Source organism: Dama dama, chromosome 14 (assembly GCF_033118175.1).
Source record: "Dama dama isolate Ldn47 chromosome 14, ASM3311817v1, whole genome shotgun sequence".
NCBI lineage: Eukaryota > Metazoa > Chordata > Mammalia > Artiodactyla > Cervidae > Dama > Dama dama.
In genome coordinates this window covers 4,429,884-4,453,755 of record NC_083694.1, presented here as the reverse complement: position 1 = coordinate 4,453,755, position 23,872 = coordinate 4,429,884, and the positions used below count along the sequence as shown (strand labels likewise).

At 37.5% G+C, this 23,872-nt stretch overlaps 1 protein-coding gene across 1 annotated transcript in view; it reads right to left on the bottom strand.

Annotated features, from left to right (window-relative positions):
- LOC133069533 (uncharacterized) overlaps positions 1–23,055 on the bottom strand; it is a 76,255-nt gene extending 53,200 nt beyond the window's left edge. The window contains exons 1-8 of the mRNA XM_061161169.1: positions 22,900–23,055; positions 17,845–18,029; positions 16,489–16,668; positions 14,622–14,721; positions 7,566–7,651; positions 7,204–7,398; positions 4,583–4,765; positions 2,999–3,196 (exon numbers count right to left, since the gene is read on the bottom strand). Coding sequence (XP_061017152.1) covers positions 2,999–3,196; positions 4,583–4,765; positions 7,204–7,398; positions 7,566–7,651; positions 14,622–14,721; positions 16,489–16,668; positions 17,845–18,029; positions 22,900–22,931 — 1,159 coding nt within the window. The 5' untranslated portion in view covers positions 22,932–23,055. The remainder of the gene's footprint in view (positions 1–2,998; positions 3,197–4,582; positions 4,766–7,203; positions 7,399–7,565; positions 7,652–14,621; positions 14,722–16,488; positions 16,669–17,844; positions 18,030–22,899) is intronic.
- Positions 23,056–23,872: the final 817 nt, after the last annotated feature.

The window sequence follows — 23,872 nt, the reverse complement described above, 5'->3', positions numbered from 1 at the left end:
ACCACTTTCAATTTGCCTTGATTCATGGACCTAACATTCTAGGTTCCTATGCAATATTGCTCTTTACAGTATCGGACTTTACTTTCATCACCAGTCACATCCATAAATGGTTTTTTGCGGGGAGCCGGCCTGACTGCTCAGGCCCCTTCTCGGCCCTGAGAGAGATCAAAAGGTCCCTCTCTGTCCCGCCACCCCTGATTTGTTAAAGTGCAAATTGGCCTTTCTCACCTCCCTCAAGGAAATCGCTGCAGCCACCATTTGCCCATTTTCCTGACTCTGATAAGATTATCGGGCTCCTGTGAATGGCTTATGTCTACGTAGTCTTTACCTGATTGTAAGACGCTGGTGCCATGCTCTGCTGGAGTTAAGATAAAACTCCTGAGCTAAAACTAGTGTCTGCAGTTCTGCACCTATGCAAGTCTTTGATCTAAAATTTGGTGAATCCTGTTAGTATATATATGTATGTTACCCCTCAATAAAGTCGTCGGAATCAGTCACAAGCTGACTCCGTCCCTCTCAACCCCATCTTTCTTAGTCTTTTATTTCTCAGGTGCTGTGGTGATTGCGTCCTCGACCTGTTCATCTAGCCAGCAGGCCCGGCAGTTTTTGTTTTTGCTTTGGCTCCATCTCCTCACTCTTTTGGGAGTTATTTCTCTACTGGGCACCTACCAACCTGGGGAGTTGATCTTTCAGTGTCCTATCCTATCTTTTTGCCTTTTCATACTGTTTATGGGGTTCTCAAGGTAGGAATACTGAAGTGGTTTGCATTTCTCCAGTGGACCATGTTTTGTCAGAATTCTCCATCATGACCTGTCCGTCTTGGGTGGCCCTAGTTTCACTGAGGCATGGCTCATGGTTTCACTGAGTTAGACAAAGCTGTGGTCCATGTGATCAGATTGCTTAGTTTTCTGTGATTGTGGTTTTCAGTCTGTCTGCCCTCTGATGGAGAAGCATCAGAGGCTTATGGAAGCTTCCTGATGGGAGAGACTGACTGAAGGGGAAACTGGGTCTTGTTCTGATAGGCAGGGCCATGCTCAGTAAATCTTTTACCCAACTTTCTGTTGAAGGGCAGGACTGTGTTCCCTCCCTGTCATTTGACCTGAGGCCAAATATGGTGGAGGTAATGAAGATAAGTGGTGGGTCCCTGACCAATAATAATGACATGATGGTTGTGATGTAGAGGCATCAGAGATCACAAGCAAAGAACAAACCTCCCCCTCCCCCACTACCCACAGCTGTCAGTCATCTAGTCCTGTCAGTCCTGCCACTTTAATTCCTTCAGCATTTCTCAATTTCTCTTCAGGCCTATTGCCATTGCCTCAGCTGAAATCAGCCTCACTACTTGGCTGGACAGCTGCAGCAGATGTCTATGGGGTAAGTTCTGTCCCACTTCAAACTGTTGCCCACCTACAGCCAGACTTCTCTTTCTATGATGCAGCACAGTTACTCCCCTGGCTAAAGACTTTCAGTGTCTCGCCTTCCTCTTCATACTAAACTGCTGAGAGTCATACACCAGGTCCTTCATAACCTAGCCCTGAGAACTTTCCAGCCTTAGGTCCTGTCCATTTCAGCACTTGCAGGCTGGAAAAGACATATGAGAATCCCTTGGACAGCAAAGCGATCAAACCAGTCAATCCTAAAGGAAATCAACCCTGAATATTCATGGAAGGACTGATGCTGAAGCTGAAGCTCCAATACTTTGGCCACCTGATGGGAAAAGCCAACTCATTGGAAAAGACCCTGGTGCTGGGAAAGATTGGGGGCAAGAGGAGAAGTGGGCAACAGAGGATGAGATGATTGGATGGCATCACTGACTCGATGGACATGAGTTTGAGTAAACTCAGGGAGATAGGGCAGGACAGGGAAGCCTGGCCTGCTACATTCTATGGGGTCCCAAAGAGTCAGACACAACTTAGTGACTGAAAAACAAAAATGTTCTCTTGGCCTGGCATCTTACTGAATGAAGACGTAAATGACACTGTGATGTTAATTGCTGTAAAGATAAGTTTTAGACCAGGAAGCCAAGTCATTACTGATATTTACATAACCTCCCTTCTGACTTTTCCAGAGAAGAATGTGAACATGCTTTCTCTGCTTGCCTTTTACTACTGATCTACTAATGTCAGTATGATTTTTTTTTTTGTCCTGTGGGCCCATTAACATCACTAGTGTGGTGTCCACTGATATTTCCAGTTGCTTCAGAAGAAGCAGAACACTATATTTTTTATTTCTTTTTCACTATGCAGAAACAAGGTACTCTGTGTGTGTGTGTGTGTGTGTGTGTGTGTGTGCGCTAAGTGGTTTCAGTTCTGTGCCTTTGTGGCCCTATGGACACACCCCATGAGGCCCATCAGGCTCCTCTGTCCATGGGATTCTCCAGACAAGAACACTGAAGTGGGTTGTCATACCCTCCTCCAGGGAAACTTCCCCACCCTGTGATTGAACCTACATCTCTTATGTCTCCTGCATTGGCAGATGGATTCCTTATCTCTAGCACCATCTGGGAAGCCCCAACAAGGGACCAGGCTAGCCAAAAGGCTTTAATGAAAAGTAAAACATACTATTTTCAATTCACGGATTTCTGTCTCCTTATTCGTTAGGTCTGCAAAACAGACAATGGAGGTTTTATCCTGGAGGTGTTACAGATCTAAACAGTCTGGGTTACCGTATAAATGACAGCTGCGCTACAGGGTTAGCAATCATAAAGGGGACACCCGTGTTTGATACCCAAGTTGATTTTTCATTTGATGCTGAATTCAAAGGGGCAGAGTATGAAGGACATGACTTTTCAGCTCTCCCAGTCTTCGGGATGACCTTTAAAATAGCTCCTCTACTAATTTGCAAAGATCCAATAAGCTAACTCTAGAAGTATTTCAAAGCATACATTTTTAAGAAATCAATTATAACCAGTAAAGTACAAAATCCGAGCACATGCTCAACATTTTCAATGGAAAAGAAGATACCACAAATAAGAGTACATAAAACAAAGTTTACTTACATTCACACCCTTTGGATGGTGTCCACGTGAAATTTTCCTGACAAGTCAAAGTCAGAGGCTCATCGGGAATAGGTCTGTAGCCAAACTTGCATTGATATTTCAACTCAGTCCCAACTTCAAATACTTCTTGATTGCTTAGCTTGTTGTCTCTTCCGTCCCAGACAGCATGGGGAATGTCTGGTAATCCAATACAACTATCTGATCGTGAAAGAAGCACAAAGATGAAAGAAAACTGTTTTGGGGATGGCACACTGACCCAATAAGCCTGGCACACACCAGCCCCCATTCCCAGAAAAGGTATAGCTCATATTAACTGAGGAAGAAACAGGTGGCAAAGGTTAATGGGAATTCCAGGAAGAGACTTGGCAGCATCAACCTCTGATAGACTATTGCCAAGCATTCAGTGCACACAGCAATCCAGAGGATGTTATTGAAGCAACACACCATGGTGCAGAAAGGGGCAATATCTAGGTTACTGGGTCGGCCTCAGGAGCTTAGCTCTCCTTCCATGTCAAAGCAATTCAGCATGGAAGCATCAGAGATCACTGAGGATACACAGCACAAGTTTGCTGCTAAGTAACGAAATGTTCGCCTGATTCTCATTGCCTAAAAGGGAATTAGAATAGGAGTTGTAGTGTTCCCCAGATACTGTAACACTGTCACCAGGAACTTCTGATTGAGCTTAAACCTTATTCCACATAATATTGGATTCTGCTTTTATTGCCTACTGGATATGATGCCAAAGGTATGTACGGATTGAAGAAGGGGTACAGGTCTGTCAAATCACATATTTATCAAATTTTGTCACTACATATGTAAATCATCACCTTTTTCTCCTAATGGCAGAAGGAAATGAGTATATTACAATGTAGCAGTGGCTTCCATTGCCAAATCACCATGTGAGCTTGTGCTAGTTACTTAATCACTCTGTTTTGTCATCATAAAGATGTGAATTTTTAAAAAGTAGTATCTACCTCTTAGGATCATGGTAAATACTAAATGAATTAATTGATGTCATGCATTTAGAACAATGCTTGATACAAAGTGCTTAATAATTTTTAGCAATAAGTATCATTGCAATGCATAAGTATCATTGCATCTTATGTAATCTTATGTCTGTATGTATTTACAACTTCAAGGTATCAAGGCCAACATCAGCCCATAGAGCATCTCTGTGCAAAGTTTTAAATAGAATATCTTGAAGGAATTTTACCTCCATCTTTCAAAAAATTCTCAGAATATGTTTATTTTGTTAGGATGAGACAATTTACTGGTGTCTACTGAAATATTTTTGTAAGGAATAAATAAATCTGCCATGTCTGTGATGTCACTGGGGTCAAAACTGTATGATATACATGTATAGAAAATCCTCAGATAACACAAAGAAATTGCTAGCAGGAAAAGGAAAAACAAAAAAACAGAATTAAAAAAACTTCCTGCTGACATGAGAAAACTAGAGAAAAGTACTAATTTAATGTAAAATGACTCTTGGGATTTAAGTGGGCTTGTGCCTGTGAGCATGCTACACTCATTCCTGGATAACTTTAGATGCCAATTATGAAAATCCTTTTGGTGCATACTCACTGAGTTCACAAGTGGGAGGAGAAGGATGCCACTTGTTATTAGCATCACAACGGATTAAACTGCTGCCATTGAGGATATAGCCTTTCTTGCAGCTGAACAGAATAGAGTCTTTGTAGTGATAGATGGGTCCAAATCCAGAGAGAATGTTTCCATTTCGAACTCGTGGTGGGTGACAAACTATATCTAAAGAAGTATAAAAAGGACATCTGAGTTATAAAAGAGAAATGGTGATAATGATGTGATTACTATTGATATATGGGTCTCAGGGAGACCTGATACAAGTCTACATCAAGTATATACAAAGAAAATATTTTAAAGCTCTATGTATGTTCTTTTAATTCCTAGGAATCTCAGCAAAATGACGTCCTGTCATGTTAGTCAATGTGGATAAAGTCCTAAAATTTCTCATCAAAGAAAAAAGTATTTGAAAAACACATTTCATCGTTACAAAGAATAGATTGGTGGTTGCCAGAGGTGGGAATGTGCAATGGGCAAAATGAGTGATGTGGGCTAAAGAGTACAAACTTTCGGATATAAATGAGTCATGGGGATGTGATGTACAGCCTTGTGTCTATAGTTAATGACACTGAAATATATATTTGAGAGTTGCAAAGAGGGTACAGTCTTAAAAGTCTCATCACAAGAGAAATTATTTTGTAACTATGTATGGTGAAAGATGTCAACTGGACTTATTATGATCAATTTCACTGTATATACACAAATATCAAATCACTATGGTGTACACCTGAAATTAATATTATAGGTCAATTATATCTTAAAAACCCCTAATCAATATCTAAAACCCAAAGTCCAAATTCCAAAGACCCCCAAATCTTCCTCTTCTCTGGATGATTTTGGTGGTGGGTCAGTGGCCAATTGGGAAAGGCTACCCACTCCAGTATTCTGGCCTGGAGAATTCCATGGACTATACAGTCCATGGGGTCGCAAAGAGTCAGACAGGACTGAGCAGGTTTCACTTTCAGGTTCAGTGGCCAATAGTACTGATATGATGGTTGTGATGTAGAGGTAGCCAGGGCATCAGAGATCACAAGCACAGAACAAACCTCCCCTCCCCCACTACCCCACAGCCTTTCCTTCATGATTTCTCAACTTCTCTTCAGGCCTACTGCCATTGCCTCTGCTGAAACCAGCCTCACTACTTGGCTGGATAGCTGCAGCAGATGTCTATGGGTTAAGTTCTGTCCCACTTCAAACTGTTGCCCACCTACAGCCAGACTTCTCCGCAGCACATTTACATTTTAAATGCAGCACATTTACTCCCCTGGTTAAAACCTTTCAATGTCTGCCCTTCACATTTGTTCTGAACTCCTGAAGACACACAAGGTCCTTCATAACCTAGCCCTGAGAACTTTCCAGCCTCAGGTCCTGTCAATTCCAGCTCTTGAAGCTAGACTCTAGGCATTTTGAACTCTTCACAATTCTCTCTCTAGCCCCAGCATTGTACTAAATCAAAACAGTAAATGACACTGTGTTGTTAAAGTCTGTTAATTGCCACAATTAGAGGTGTTTTATACCAGTAAGATGAGTCATTCCTGATCCTGGCATAGCTTTTAGAGATGAAGGGGAAAATATCTTCTATGCTTATCTTTTACTTTTGAACTACTAACATTGGTATGACTTTGTGCCCTATATATATATATATGTGGCTAACGTTACTAGTGTGGTGTCCACCCCTATTTCTAGTTGTTCCAGGGAAACAGAAGACTATATTACCTATTTAATTTATACTAGGCAGAAAAAAGGGACTAATCTGGCCAAAATTTTTAATGAAAAGCAAGATATATCACTTCCAAGTCAAAGAACAAGGACTGTCTACTTGTTCACGTCCCCTGATGAACTGATGTGGAAGTTTTGTGGTTTTTCTTAACTTATTTGTTGGTGCATAATTGCTTTACAATGTTGTGCTATTTTCTGCAGCCGAAAAAAAAGGAACAAAATTGGGTCATTTGCAGTGGTGTGGATGAACCTAAAGTCTGTCATACAGAGTGAAATAAGTTAGAAAGAAAAACAAATATCATATATTAACACATATATATAGAATCAAGAAAGATGGTGCAGGTGAGCCTGTTTGCAGAACAGGAATAGAGATGCAGATGTACGGAACAGACGTGATTTTGGATGTTCTGTGAGGGAGTTGTCAGAAGATATAAACAATCTGGATTACCATGTAAATGACTGCCCCCTAGAGGATTTCCCAGGTGAGCTGTACACTAACAAGGAGCCTAAAAGAAATAAAAATGTATATATGTATACATTTACATGTTGGTGATGGACAGGGAGGCCTGGTGTGCTGAAGTCCATGGGGTTGCAAAGAGTCAGACACGACTGAGCGATTGAACTGACTGACTGATACATGTATGTATATATTTATATACACACACACACACAAAGAACAAAGCTTTTACTGTTAAAATATCTACTGGTTTTGGTATTAATTATTATTGCAGTATAGCCTATGCTTTCTGACTAATAATAGCATAAGAGTAGCTGAACAAGTGAATGAATTCAACTTTGCCTTGATTAGTTTGTCTTTGAATCATTCCATTTCTCTTAATATATTCAGCATTATGGGTCACTTACACTTACAAGTAGTCACTTACTTTTACAAGTAGGAGGGCTTGGATACCAGACACCTATTGTTTTATTTTCCACTGTGCAAGAAATGGAGGCTTTGCCTAACATTGAGAAGTCAGGGTCACAGCTGTAGGTGACAGAAGAACCATATGTGTAGAAGTCTTCATCTCCACCATTGTGCCTTCCATTGCTGATGGCTGGAGGAGGCTCACACTTGGCAACTGAGATGAGTGAAGAGGAAGAAATAATGAGGGAAGGCATATTGACAAATCTAACACTCATGATGCAAACTCTAATGGAGTTCACAATAAGCAACAAAAAGGCATAGGTGTTTTATTACCTAACATGGTTTAGGTTTATAGTCAAGTCATAAGGAGTCTTTACTTACTTATACACTGAGGGAGCGGGTCACTCCAGTCAACTCCTTTATCTTGGATCTCACAATGACTAGTAGCTGAGCCAACTAAGATATACCTGAATAAGATAGGCCACAGATTTTAGTGGAAGTTGTCTTTTTCTAAATGTAAATTGCCAATTAATAAGGTCTGGATGAAAAGAAATTTTATTCAACATTTAAAAATGAAAAAATAATCATCTCTTGATTACTAATTACCATTTAGGCCAACTTGGAGTTAAATTTCATCATATCAAGGAGAAAGCCTTATTTTTCCAGTTTTCTTTTATTTACTCATTTTTTAAAACCATATTATTAAGCTTTTTCTACAGGGCGTATATTCATCACTAATAAAAAAAAAAGTAAATGACAAGTTTTGCATTCAGAATCTTAGAACTCCACTTAAACTCTTTATCTAGCAAGCCACAAATAAAGCAGTACAAAAAAGTAAAAATATACTTGAGTTTCCTATATAGTTTCATTTGAATAGAAGAGCCAGATAAATTGCTGATTAAAAAAACACTTTTGACCTCTAATTTGAATCCTTCTTCTGGCACTAGAGTTTGGCTTATTCTCATAAACCACTAACTTCCTGATTATCATCTTGTTATTCTTGCCCTTGAAACAAGTCTCAGTAATTCTTCCAGAACTTGTTACTTTTAAAAAAAAAATTATATATCAATATACCCTGAGTATCAATAAAAAGTTCCTGAATAAAATAAACAAAATTTAAAAACACTTCAAAAGAGAAACATGCCATAATCAAATAGGTTTATACAAAAAATGAAAGGAACCTTCAAAATTAGGAAACATATCAATATACAATATATTGTTACAAACTGAATATATGTGTCCTCCCAAAATTCATGTATTGACACCCTCACCCCCAGTATGGTCTATCTGGAGTAAGGAAGTAATGAAGGCTAAATTAAGTGATAAGGGTGGGGCCCTGATTCACTAGGATTAGAGTTCTTATAAGAAGAGACATCACAGAGCTCACAGAGCTCTCTCTCTCAATCTCTCTCTGTCTCAACCTCTTTCTCCTTCCACGTGCACGTGCAGAGGGAAGGCCATGTGACTGAATGCTGTCAGACCTAAATCTAAGACTTCCTGGCTTCAGAACTGTAAAAATAAATTTCTGTTGCTGTGACAGCCTGAGCAGATTAATATATACATGATGTAATAAATCTAAGAAGAAAAACGCACTATCATCTTGATACAGTACAATGACATTTTTAAAAAACCAAGCATTCTTAGCAAAAATGTCCAATATAATGGGAAGCAGTGGAGACAGAGCCCTACCAAACTTGGGGGGAAAACACTAAAGTTGTTTCTGCTAAAGTCAAGAAGTAGAAAGCAAAGGCCAGTATTAGTATTTTATTTGACATAAAATTGCTAGCATAATTATGAGAAAAAGAAATTCAAAATATAAAAATTAGAAAGCAAAAATAATAATATCATTATTTTCAGATGACATAATTGCTTGCCAGGCAATTCCAAGAGAATACAATTGAAATGCTATTAAAAGTAAGGAGTGATTTCAGTATATTAGATGAGATACAAAATTAATATATAGAAATCCATAGTTACCATATAGAGATAAAAGCTCTCTGAAGGTATAATGGAATAAAACAAACCATTCCAAATATCAAAAATAAAACATGAAATCAAAGAATAAACATAATAAAATCTAAATGGGGAAAATCTTTAAAACAATCCTGAAATACACACACACAAGACTAGGACAAATGGAAAGACATAACAAATTCTGGGTTAGGAAGGCTCAACATCATATAGTGTCTGTGCACCTAAAGTTAGTTTAAAAAATCAATGTAATTTATTAGAAATTAAAAATCAACTAATTTTAAAGTTAATACAGAAATACAAATAAGCAAACATAGTCAGAAAAACCCTGGAAAAGCATAGGAGTAAGGGAGATACTTCAAAGCAATGTTACACAATATGAAAACTCAGTAATTAAAACACAGAGGAACTGGTTGTGTGAATATATAGACAAACTAAAAGCATTCAGTTTAAGTCCAAAAATAGACTATATTCATATGGAAATTATATATAGTTTTTAAAAGTGTTATCACAAATTACTGAATTAATCATGGACTTTAATAAATGGTGGCAAGACAATATGAAATCCATTTAGGGAAAGATAAAATTGGCTAATTCCTCTGAACTCTCTGAATTAATTAAATAACATCAAACCATAAAAATAGTTGATTAGTTGTGGGTAATTACAATCTTCAAGCAACGAAGGCCTTTTGACTATAACTCAAATCCAAAAGCCTTTAAAAAAAAAGATTGATAAGTTCAACATATATGGCACACACATTTTGCTTGGCAAGAAAGAAATACTATAAGCCAAGTCAAAGGAAAGATGACACAGTAAGGATTTACTGTAATTCATTGACATTTAAAAAGAAACAAAGGAATTGAAGTCAGTTTACACATAAATAAATATAGATATCTTTTTGTTGTTGTTCAGTAGCCAAGTTGTGTCCAACTGTTCGCAACTCCATGGACTGTAGTACGCCAGGTTTCCCTGTCCCTCCCCATCTCCCAGAGTTTACCCAAGTTCATATCCATTGAATCGGTGACACCATCCAACCATCTCATCCTCTGTCACCCTCTTTTCCTTCTGCCCTCAATCTTTCCCAACATCAGGGTCTTTTCCAATGTTTCATTTGTTCTCATCACATGGTCAAAGTATTGGAGATTCAGCTTCAGCATCAGCTGAACATCTTTTAGATATATGAAATAAGCTCAACATCACTTGTAAATAGAAAAATGCACATTAAGACTACAGGGAAGCCATTCAACAGCAGCAGAATACACATTTTCCCCAAGCACCCAGAGAAATTCACCAGGAAAAATTATATTCTGGACCATGAAATAAATCTCAGTAGACATATAAAAATTTAAATCATGCAATGTATATTTTCTGACTGTAATGGAATTAAACTAGAGACAAATAACAGGAAGACAAGAGAAAAATGTCAAAACAATTGAAAATTAAATAGCACAGTTCTAAATAATCCATGGTCAAAAGGAAGTCTCAAAGGAAATTAAACACACACACACAAAAAATGAAACTATGACATAAGAGAATGTGTGGAACACAGATAAATCAGTGCTGAAATGGAAATTCATAGCAATAAATGCTTACATTGGAAAATAGAAAAGTTCTCAAATCAGGAATCAAAATTCCTACTTCAAGAAACATGAATAAAGAAGAAGCCATAAACCCAAAGCAAAGAGGAAAAAGGAAACAAAAGCAGAAATCAGTAAGTTTAAAACAGGAAAACAATAAGGAAATAATGAAACAAAAAGCTGACTCTAAAAAAAAAAAAAAAAGATAAAATTGGTAAATCTCTTGCAAGATTGATAAAGGTAGAAGACAGAAGTCAGCAATATCATGAATATCATGAAATGAAATTTCACTACAGATCCTGCAGCCATTGAAGGGAGAATAAAAGAATGAACAATTTTATTCTCATAAATTTAACAACTTAAAAGAAAAAGAATAATTCTTTGAAAAGTACAAAATGCAACAAAGTCAAAATAAACAATTTGAGTAATCCTAGAACTATTAAAGAAATTGACTTCATATTAAGAGTACAGAAAAAGAAATGTCTAGGCCCAGATGGTTTTATAGGAGAATTCTATCAGATATTTTAAAAAATTATTTTCCACAATCCATTCTGGAAAACTGAAGAGAAAGGAGCACTTCTTAACTCACTTTATAATGTGTATCATTACTTGTATATCGAATTCAGACACAGTACAAAAAAAAGAAAAATATAGACCAATTTATTTCTCTTAAAAGTATCCACAAAAATCCTCAGCAAAATATTAGAAAATCAACCCAAGAAGTTGTAAAAACAATGATGCATCATGTCCAAATGAAACTTATTTGAGGTAAACAGTTTTAAAACTTGAAAACTACTCAATGTAGCCCATCATACCAAAAGGATAAAATAAGAAAAGAAGAAAGAAAATTCATGTGATCATATGCACAGTGATGAATAAAAAGCATTTTAAAAAATCCAGAACCTTTCATGATAAAATCTCTCAGTAAACTAAGAATAGAGGAGCACTTCTCAATAAAGAGCATCTATTAAAAAAAAAAAAAAGCCTGTACTAACATACTTAATGGTAGAAGATTGAAGCTTTGTTCCAAGATTGGGAATAAGGCAAGGGTGTCCACAGTCACCATGGTTGTTCAACATAGAATTAGAAGTTTTAGCTAGCACAATAGGAAAGAAAAAGAAATAAAAGACGTATACATTGTGAATGGGGAAAAAAAAAAAACTGTTTCTATTTGTAGATGACATTAATGTCTAAGTAGAAAATCACAAGCGACCTACAAGAACAAAACAAAAATCTTTCAGAACTAGTTTAGTGGATTCAGTAAGACAGCAGGACAAATATCAACACACAGGATCAATCATATTACTATGTACCAAGAACAGATATGAGAAAACCAAACTTTAAGAGACAATGCCATTTACCATTGCTCCAAAAAAAATGATACAAATATAGATAAAAATATAATAAAATATGTATACAAAACATGCACTAAAAGTTACAAAATTCTGAAAAAGAAATCTTAAAAGACTTAAGTAAATGGAAAAGAGTATTGCGTTCATGAATTGGGAAACTAGACATTTTAAAGATGTCAAATTCTACACAGAATGCAAATCTTATCAAAATTCTAGCAAAGTTTGTTGTGGACATAGAGAAGTTTATTCTAATAGCTGTATGGAAACACACAGAATCTAGAATACCTAAAACAATTCTGAAAAACAAAAAGGGGGTGAAAGGAATTTTTCTACCTAACGTTGACTTCCTATGTAGCTATAGTAATTAAGACAGTGTGGTGTTGGCAGAAAAATAGATCCAGTGCAACAAAATGAAAACACAGAAATAGACCCACACAAGCACACAGTATCAAAGAGTAAGTGAAAAATTCTTAGACTTAACACCAATAAAATGATGCCTAAAAGAAAATTGAAAAGTTGCAGCTCACCAAAATTAAAAACCTTAACTCTGTGAAAGATCTGTGGAAAAAGATGAAAAATCAAGCTACAAACTAGAGGAAAACATTAGCAAATCATATATCCAACAAAGGACTAGCATACAGAATTTTAAAAAAAAAAAAAATCTCAAAACTCAACGGTAGAAAGCTAAACAATCCAGCTAGAAAATGGGCAAAAGATAGGAACAGATATAAAAAGGGACAAGAGAGGATCAGATGGTTGGATGGCATCACCGACTCAATGGACATAAGTTTAAGCAAACTGCCACAGGTGGTGAAGGACAGGGAAGCCTGGTGTGCTGCAGTCCATGGGGTCGCAAAGAGTCAGACACAACTGAATGACTGAACAACAATCACAGAAGAGGATACAAATGGCAAAATAAGCACATAAAAAGAAGTTCAACATCAATGTCTATGACAGAAATACAAATTAAAACCACAGTGAGATATTACCACACCTATCAAAGTGTCGCAATAATTGGCAACATCAAATGCTGATGTGGATGGTACGGATTAGTCTGACATTGCTGCTGGGAACATAAATTGGTTCCACCTCTCTGGAAAACAGGCAATTTCCTTTAAAAATTAAATGTGTGACTATTATATGACCCACCTATGTATCTATCCCAGAAAAAAATGAAGACTTAAGTTCACATACACACACACACAAAACCTGTATGCAAATGTTTTCAACAGGTGAATGGCTAAACAAATTTCATACCATGGAATATGGTCTCAGCAATAAAGTCTCACACACAGAGAGAGAAATGAAATCTGAATAAGGTGAATGAATTATATTAAGGTCGATTTCTTGATTGTGATCCTGTACTACAGCCACGAAAGATGTCACCACTGGGACAAGCTGGAACAATAATGTATAGAATCTTTCTTTACTGTTTCTTGTGACTGCATATCAACCTACACATCTCAAATTAATAAGTTTTAAAAAACTACAAGGAAGGTTTATTTTCTCATCTAAATGGGCAATCTGAAATTGAAGAGATGGTGGAAAATTAGATGTTTGTTTGCATTACAAAATTGTACAAAGTCTGTGAAGAGAAATTTAGCAATATTTATCAATATTTTAAAGTATGTTCTCTGTGATCCAGTAATCTTACTTCTGGGAATTTTTCCTACAGACATAACTGCATGAATGTAAATTATCATGTACAGAAAATTATGCATCAGGGCATTGTAGGTAATAACACAAGAATAGAAACTCACAAATTCTATCAATAGGAACCATTAAATAAACTATGATAAGTTATGATTCATCCACTGGAAAACTATATAGTTGTAAACATATATGTGCAGAATGAGGAAACAGCACATGAATAGCAAAGATCTCCAGTAGTATTTATCTTAGTCCAAGGTGCTATAACGGAATAGCATAGATTGATGGTTTAAGCAACAGAAATTTACTTCTCACAGTTCTGGAAGTTGGAGATCAGGACACCAGCAGGATCATGTTCCAGCAAGAACCTGCTCCTGGATTATAAGGGGCAGTCCTCGTGCTGTGTCCTCACATGGTGCGGACAGACAGAAAGGAAACGAGCTCTGTGTTTCTTCTTATATTGGCCCTAATCCCATCATGTCGGCTCCACTCTTGTGACTTAATTAACTTCCCAAGGCCTTATCTCCAAATACTATCACACTGGAAGTCAGGGTTCAACACATAAATTTGGGAAGGATACATTCAATCCATGGCAATATTGTGAAGTGAACAAAATAAAAGCAAGGTTCAAGCTAACAAGGGCAGTCAGCTGTTTTCTGTGTAATAAAGTACTCATTTGTATTCACATATGTAAAAACTAAAAAGATAAATCAGAAACTAAAGTCACTGCCTGTCAGAGGGCAGAGAGGAATGAGATGGACAGGAAGTAAGAATTCTGGGTGATACCTTTTATATCATTTTATTTTTGAAACACGTGAATGCATTATCTACTTATAAAAAATTAATTGAAAAGAAAAATATTGCTTCTGGGTTGCCTTATACTTACCCCTCTGAGCAGCTGAATTCTATAGTTGAACCAAAAAGAAAATCTGTCTTAACTTCCACTTTCCCATTGGGTAAGTCTCCTAGGTTTCTGCATTGCTTCTCTAGGAGGAAAATGAAAATAATGACTGATTACAATTACTGACAAAGTTTGGGGGTGGGGAGAAGTCTGACTGATTAGCTTTAACTGTTTCTTCCACATAAACACAGAAAATGTTTTCAAAACTTATTTCTAACCTTGACTTACTGAACTTTATATTTTGAGGAAAAATAAAAGTAAACATCTATCCCATTTTTTGAATATTTTAAGAACTTTTTAAAGAAGAAAAAATATTCTCAGATTTGGTGGCTCAGTTAGATCATTGTGATAATAAAGGATGAACAAGTTATCCATGTAAATATGTTCTAAAAATATATGTTCTTGGTCACAGGGAAACAGAAGAAGGGGAAAAATTCTTTATTTTTATTGTTAGCAAAATGTCTGCGTATATTTCCAACTGACTGGCTCCAAATACTATAGGTAATGTTAATTTTGAAGACTACTTTCATCAAAGTAGTCTTTGAATTAAAAAATCTATTAAGTTCCAGCCCAGCAATCCCACTTCTGGGCATACACACTGAGGAAACCAGATCTGAAAGAAACACGTGCACCCCAATGTTCATTGCAGCACTGTTTATGATAGCCAGGACATGGAAGCAACCTAGATGCCCATCAGCAGACGAATGGATAAGGAAGCTGTGGTACATACACACCATGGAATATTACTCAGCCATTAAAAAGAATTCATTTGAATCAGTTCTAATGAGATGGATGAAACTGCAGCCCATTATACAGAGTGAAGTAAGCCAGAAAGATAAAGACCAATACAGCATACTAACACATATATATGGAATTTAGAAAGATGGTAACAATAACCCTATATGCAAAACAGAAAAAGAGACACAGATGTACAGAACAGAATTTTGGACTCTGTAGGAGAAGGTGAGGGAGGGATGTTTAGAGAGAACAGGTATATTCTCTCTATATACAGAGAATATATAGAATATATATATATATATAGAATATATATATATATATATATATATATATACAGGGTCAAAACATGTATATTATCTAGGGTGAAACAGATCTCCAGCCCAGGCTGGATGCATGAGACAAGTGCCCGGGCCTGGTGCACTGGGAAGACCCAGAGGAATCGGGTGGAGAGGGAGGTGGGAGGGGGGATCGGGATGGGGAATACATGTAAGTCCATGGCTGATTCATGTCAATGTATGACAAAAACCACTACAATATTGTAAAGTAATTAGCCTCCAACTAATAAAAATAAATGGAAAAAAAAAAACTTAAAAAAAGATGATGTTCTCACTGGAAAAAAAAAAAGTTCCTAAGAGAACTTTCCCCCCATAAAACAAAAGTACAGTAGTCATGTATGGATGTGAGAGTTGGACTACAAAGAAAGCTGAGCGCTGAAGAATTGATGTTTTTGAACTGTGGTGTTGGAGAAGATGCTTGAGAGTCCCTTGGACTGCAAGGAGATCCAAGCAGTCCATCCTAAAAAAACTTAGTCCTGAATATTCATTGAAAGGACTGATGCTGAAGCTGAAACTCCAATACTTTGGCCACCTGATGGAAGAACTGACTCATTGGAAAAGACCCTGATGTGGGGAAAGATTGAAGGCAGGAGAAGAGGATGACAGAGGATGAGATGGCTGGATGGTATCACCAACTCGATGAACATGAGTTTGAGCAAGTTCTGAGCGTTAGTGATGGACAGGGAAGCATGGGGTTCTGCAGTCCATGGGGTCTCAAAGAGTCAGACAGAACTGAGCTACTGAACTGACAGGTGAGAAAAATAAACTTTAATACCTACTAGCACAAAAAACACGATAGTCCCATGAGCCTCTATCATTACAAGTAACTGAACTGGAACCGATTCTGCTATAACCAGGCAGGCAGGTGTACTTCAGTGTAGTTCCAGTTTTGAAGTCTTTGTTATTCAACTTGTTATTTGGAGAAGCAAACTGTAAATCAGGTGGAGGACCACAATCTCCTGGGTACCAAAATGACAAGGAGAATCAAGTTATAGATTAGGACATAGCACCTCAGTGATTCAATAATAGGACTTTTAGAGCAGAGATCATGCTCTTTTTTTCATGACTCCTATCAGCCCGCTGTTCAGTGAACACAGTAGACAATCCATAATGCATGTTTGTTGTTTGATAACAATGACAATAATAATGGGAAACGGCAGAAAAAGTTCATCCTTCCTCTCCTGTATACGTGATAATTTGTCAGAAAATGGATGAACAGACCCGAATTCCATCATTCTATTAGATTCCCCAATCTACATATTCAGAACACTGGCATTTATACCTTGCCATGTAATCCTATCTTCTTGCCTGAGAAATAATATATATTCTAGCAATAATAGCATTATATAAGATTAGTTAGCTCAGGAGTCAGAAATGAGGAGATATTTCCTTATGTCCTTTTGGACCTTTGGGATTTTGTTCTTTTTCTTTTTTTCCCTCTACTAGCTCTTTTTTAAACTTGTTTTTTAATTGGAGGAAAATTGTTTACAATGTTGTGTTGGTTTCTGCCATACAACAATGTAATCAGCCATAGTTATACATATATCCTCTCTCCCCATCCCACCCCTCTAGGTCATCACAGAGTGCCAGGCTTGGTTCCCTGTGTTACATAGCTACTTCTCACCAGCTATCTATTTTACCCTTGATTTTGAATAGACTATGTATTTGAAAATAAAATGTTTTTCAAAAAGCATCACAAGGTAGAGATTCATTAAATCCTTAAAAAATGAAGCCTTAATAGTACCTCCCTTGGAATAATTAAATAAAGGGATGGGAGCCTCAGCATAATTACACCCAATTCACTCCTTTCTGAAGAACCACACAGGCAATGAAAGCTTTCCATGGTCAGGTGGCAGGTAATACGTGTTTACTCCAAATCATGATGTATTTTGAGGTTAGATCATTTGAAGAGTCCCTGGAGAGAAAGTTCTAAAAAGGAGTATTAAAAGTGACCATAAGTAAACCTTTAGTGCTGGGGGAACGTAAGGGGTTATAATAAATTTCCCTAAATTTCAAGTGGTCAATTACACTCCACAGTGTTAAAGATGGGTATCTTTTAGACAACCCTTAAAATAGGATGTGCGGATGAACTCAGTTGCATGGTGACAGTCTGACCTCATTTTCCCATTACTCACCAAGAACAGAAGCCAACAGACCAGCGACCAAGGTCATTTGTAACAGAGTTGGATCAGAGACTTTCCACAGCCCAGAGAAGGGCCTGGCTGCTGTTTTCCTCTTTGTATCAAGGGCCGCATGTGGAACTCTTGGAGGATGCGTGATCTGATGTTTCCTCAATATCTCTCTGTTGGAAGAACTCATCCTAATAAATAGTTATTGAATTTCCCCTTGTAAAGGGCTACAAAAAAATCTCATAGGAACCATCCCTTCAAGGAGATTACAACTGAGTGTAGAAGATAAAACATTAAGCACAAATAATTGCAATCAGTTCAGTTCAGATCAGTCTCTCAGTCGTGTCCAACTCATTGCGACCCCATGAATCGCAGCACACCAGGCCTCCCTGTCCATCACCAACTCCCGGAGTTTACCTAAGCTCACGTCCATCAAGTCGGTGATGCCATCCAGCCATCTCATCCTCTGCCATTCCCTTCTCCTCCTGCCCCCAGTCCCTCCCAGCATCAGGGTCTTTTCCAATGAGTCATCTCTTCGCATGAGGTGACCCAAGTATTGGAGTTTCAGCCTCAGCATCAGTCCTTTCAATGAACACCCAGGACTGATATCCTTCAGGATGGACTGGTTGGATCTCCTTGCAGTCCAAGGGATTCTCAAGAGCCTTCTCCAACACCACAGTTCAAAAGCATCAAGTTTTTGGCGCTCAGCTTTCCTCACAATCCAACTCTCACACGACCACTGGAAAAACCATAGCCTTGACTAGATGGATCTTTGTTGGCAAAGTAATGTCTCTGCTTTTTAATATGCTAGCTGGGTTGGTCATAACTTTCCTTCCAAGGGGTAAACGTCTTTTAATTTCATGGCTGCAATCACCATCTGCAGTGATTTTGGAGTCCAAAAAAATGAAGTCTGACATTGTTTCCACTGTTTCTCCACTTATTTGCAGAGTATATCATGAGAAACGCTGGGCTGGAAGAAGCACAAGCTGGAATCAAGATTGCCGGGAGAAATATCAATAACCTCAGATATGTAGATGACACCACCCTTATGGCAGAAAGTGAAGAGGAACTAAAAAGCCTCTTGATGAAAGTGAAAGAGGAGAGTGGAAAAGTTGGCTTAAAGGTCAACATTCAGAAAACTAAGATCATGGCATCTGGTTCCATCACTTCATGGCAAATAGATGGGGAAACAGTGGAAACAGTGTCAGACTTTATTTTTTGGGGCTCCAAAATTTTCAATAATAAATAGCATATATCTGTTTCAGGAGCATGTTCAGGAGGATAGTTAATGCCAGGTAAAGAAATGGGAGTGGGCTTTATGGACATGGCTGCATCTGAGGTGGCAGATACTGCTATGAAATTGGAAGCATTGGATGCAAGACATTTTATGTCAAAAATGAAAATATAGAAAAACATAGCAGTAGGTATAGAAGATAAAGATTATTTGTGGGCAACAATAATTAGTGCTTCCATTTTTTTTTTTTTGGCAGGTAAGGAATGTGTGAAGGAGACAAAATGGTGAAAGATGGACTGGTTAGAACTGGGATTTATTGAGTTTTCAGTGCCAAGATTAGGAGTTTGGATAGGAAATGGACAGCCACTGATTTTTTTAAGTGACATGATTACTGTGCTTTTGGGATCACTATGACAGCTGTGAACAAGATAGATTGAAAGAGACAGAGAGAGGAGACAGGGAGATTAAGAAAATTATTGCAGTTGACCAGATAAACCAGTGGAGATGCTCTGAACAAGGAAATGGCACAGGAATTAGGGAAGTAGAAGCAAATGAAAGAAAAGTGAGAAATGATGAGATAGAGGAAAGGAGTTATACCTATTGATCTATCTATTATTTACCAACTTATATATTTATCTATAGCTATGTAAGTTTCTCATGGCAGCTATCAACAAGAACAGTAATCCTCTGGGTCAATTCAAAATTTTCAAAGCATCGGTTTTGCCACCAAAAAGAAAGGAAAAAGAGAGAGGGAAAGAGAGGAGAGGGGGAGGAAGGAAGGAAGGAAGGAAGGAGGAAAGGGGAGAGGCATTGCTGGTGTTTTTCTTGGTTCTGGTCATTCATTAATCAGAGACCTCTTTAATGGCCAGCCCTATTGTGTCATTTTTACCCTATGATTGTGGGATAAAACCTCACATACCCCTAGCTTACTTTAAAATAGTCCTTATATCTAAAGTGATATATAAAATTGTTGTTGTTTAATCACTATGTCACGTCCAACTCTTTGTGATCACATGGACTGTAGCCTGCCAGACTCCTCTGTCAGTGGCATTTCCCAGGCAAGAATACTGGAGTGGGTTACCATTTCCTTCTCCAGAGTATCTTCCCAACCCAGGGATCAAACCTGCATCTCCTGCTTGTTTATCACTCTTTACCACTGAGTCACATGGGAAGCCTGATATATGAAATTAACTTTTAGTAAAATACAAAATTTCACTTTTTACTCTAAAACCTGACATAGATTGAGATGGCTTCATATTACCATTAATCCTCAATTATACTAATTGTCAGCAGGTGCTCACTTAAGTCAAAGCAGTTTTCTCGCTATTTTTCCCAAAGCTTTCACTTTGCTCCCTGCTAGGGGGGAGCTTATAGTACCTCTCACATTGTACGCAGCAGCTTAACTCTCTTTTTTTCCCAAATGTATACACAGTTTGTTATGTGATAAAGGTAGCATTTCAAGTAAGGGTAGAAAGATGAATTTTTACAATGAATAGTGTTCACCATTCAGAAAACTAAGATCATGTCATCCAGTCCCACCACTTCATGGCAGATAGATGGGGAAACAGTGGCTGACTTTATTTTGGGGGGCTCCAAAATCACTGCAGATGGTGATTGCAGCCATGAAATTAAAAGACGCTTACTCCTTGGAAGGAAAGTTATGACCAACCTAGCTAGCATATTAAAAAGCAGAGACATTACTTTGCCAACAAAGTCTAGTCAAGGCTATGGTTTTTCCAGTGGTCATGTATGGATGTGAGAGTTGGACTATAAAGAGAGCTGAGCACCGAAGAGTTGATGCTTTTGAACTTTGGTGTTAGAGAAGACTCTTGAGAGTCCCTTGGACTGCAAGGAGATCCAACCAGTCCATCCTAAAGAATATCAGTCCTAGGTGTTCATTAGAAGGACTGACGCTGAAGGTGAAACTCCAATACTTTGGCCACCTCATTGTGGCTTTTAGTACATTTCCAGAGTTGTATAGCCATTACCATCATCTGATTTTTGAATATTTTTATCACTCCCAAAGAAACGCTATACCTATTAGCAGTCATTCCCCATTTCTGTCTCCCTCCCAAGCCCTGGAGACCACTAACTTACTTTCTGTCTCTGTGGATCTATCTATTCTAGACTCTTCATGTAAATGGAATCATATAGTATGTGGGGTTTTGTGCCTGGCTTCCTTCACTTAGTATAATGTTTTAGGGCTCATCGCTATCATAACTTCAGTGCTTCATTCCTTTTTATGATTGAAGAGTATTCTGCTATATGACTATTCCACTTTTTGTTTATCCATTCTTTAGCTGATGGACATTTGCATTGTTTCCACTTTTGAGCTATTAGGAATAATTCTGCTATGGACATTCATGTACATTTTTTGTGTGTAGACACTTGTTTTCTTTTTTTCGTGGGTGTATTTCCTTTTTTCTCGGACTAGAATTGCTGGATCATACAGTGACTCTAGGTTTAATATGTTGATGAGCTGCCAAATAATTTTCCAAAGTGACTACATCATTTTACATTCCCAGCATCAGTGAATGAGGGCTTCAGTTTCTCCCCATTATCCCTCAACACTTGCAATTGGTTGTCCTTTTTAATTTAGCCACCTTAGTATGTATGAAGTAGTACCTTATTGTGGGTTTGATTTACATTTCTCTAATGCCTACTGATGAATATTTGTATGTACTTATTATTATACAGATATCTTCTTTAAAGAAATCTCTATTAAAATCATTTGCTCATTTCTAATTGGGTTAATCGTCTTTCTGTTTCTAAGTTGTATGACATCTTTTTATATTCTGGATACAAGTCACTTGTCATTCTGTGGGATTTCCATTTATTCTTGATATTATCTTTTGAAGCACAAATACTTTTAATTTAGATGAATTTTTATTTATTTTTAAATGTTGTTGTTTATATATCAAAGAAACTATTGCCTAACTCAACGTGAAGATTTACTCCTGTGATTTCTTCAAGGTGTTTCATAGTTTTAGTTCTTCTGTTTGTCTGAGATCCATTCTGAGTTTTTGGTTTTGTTTCTTTTTTTTTAATGCTTCTGCTTATTCTAGTTACTTTACTTTTGCTCTCCTTTTACTACCAGTTTAAGTCAGAACAGGATGCAACCAAGGAAAGGAGTGAGTGAATGAATGAATTGGCAACCAAAATGCAACTATGCCATGCTCAACCAAGGTAGAAGAGCACTCCAAGGCAGAAGAGAACAATGCCAATTACAGAAGGTGAGGGAGAGAAAAGAGGTGAGGAAGACTATGATTTCTTGCTTAAAAGACTGAATAGAGGGTTACCAGTAACCACTTATTATCTACAAATCTTTGCTTTCAAAGACTGATGACAGGTGGATGAAATTGCCAAAGAGAAACCTAACACGTTTGCTGAATGTAGGCTCTGAAAACCAGACCTCCTGTGTCCTACTTTCTCACTGGACCACCCTTGTCTTTCCAGCAAATATGAGTTACTTCCAGCTTCTTCTTCCAGACGTGAGACATAGGCAGAAAACTAACAAACACACATATTTTAGAATCAGTAAAAATAGCATCTTACACTCCTGATTTACTTTACAATTTACTTCATTGGCAGGCATTATTCTCTTCCCCATCTATAAGTAAATAATCAAGACTTCAAAAATTTTTAAATACTTTTCAAGTCCCACAAACTGTTTTCTTTCTACCACAAAACACAGGAATCCTGAAAAGATTTCTGATGAACAGACACTTGATTATTTCTCTCTGCCTTATCCTTTGAAGCCTTCACTCTTCAGACAAAAACATCGGGCTCTTCCTTAAGGTTATCTGAGTGCTTAGTAAATTACTTACCTGTAGGTTTCTGAATGAGAGACAGACTCCATAGTGTTGCCTTGATTTCTTTCTCTCAGAATGAGTTACCTTTGATCTCAGATATTCTTAGCTCTCTCTACAACAGCATTTATCACAACATCCTTGCCTTTCAAGCAAGTGCTCAGCTTAAAATCCTCTGAGTTCCAGCAATGTGATTGGTGCCTGGCTGGTCAGGTAAAAATGAGCGGGTGGCATAGATAAGAAGTAACCGTTAATTGTCCTTGCAAATGATTAACTGCAGAAAACAGTGGCAGTGGATATTTAATTTCCTCCTTCCCTTTAGCCAGTCTTCAAATTGATAACATGTCACAGTAGTTCATTGTTCCCATTGCTTACCTTACCCATGAGGGATAATTAGAAGGATGATTCCCATGACCTAACCAAAAAACAAACTGTGTTCACTGGGAAAGAAAATGTAGAACTGGAGGCTAGGAAATCTGGATTTATGATATCTTCCTGTCTTGGGGTCTGGATTTTATTTTCTGAAAAATGAAAGCATTAAAACCTGCTACTCCTAACTCAGAGTGTTAGATGAAGAACTAGCTCCTATAATTAAGTTTAAACAATGCATAAATAAAATCCACCTTAAAGCTCATCTCGAAGCAAGGTCCGATGCTGTAAAGAGCAATATCGCATAGGAACCCGGAATTTTAGGTCCATGAATCAAGGCAAATTGGAAGTGGTCAAACAGGAGATGGCAAGAGTGAATGTTGACATTCTAGGAATCAGTGAACAAAAATGGACTGGAATGGGTGGATTTAACTCAGATGACCATTATATCTACTACTGTGGGCAGGAATCCCTTAGAAGAAATGGAATAGCCATCATGGTCAACAAAAGAGTCTGAAATGCAGTACTTGGATCCAATCTCAAAAATGACAGAATGATCTCTGTCCATTTCCAAGGCAAACCATTCAATATCACAGTAATCCAAGCCTATATCCCAACCAGT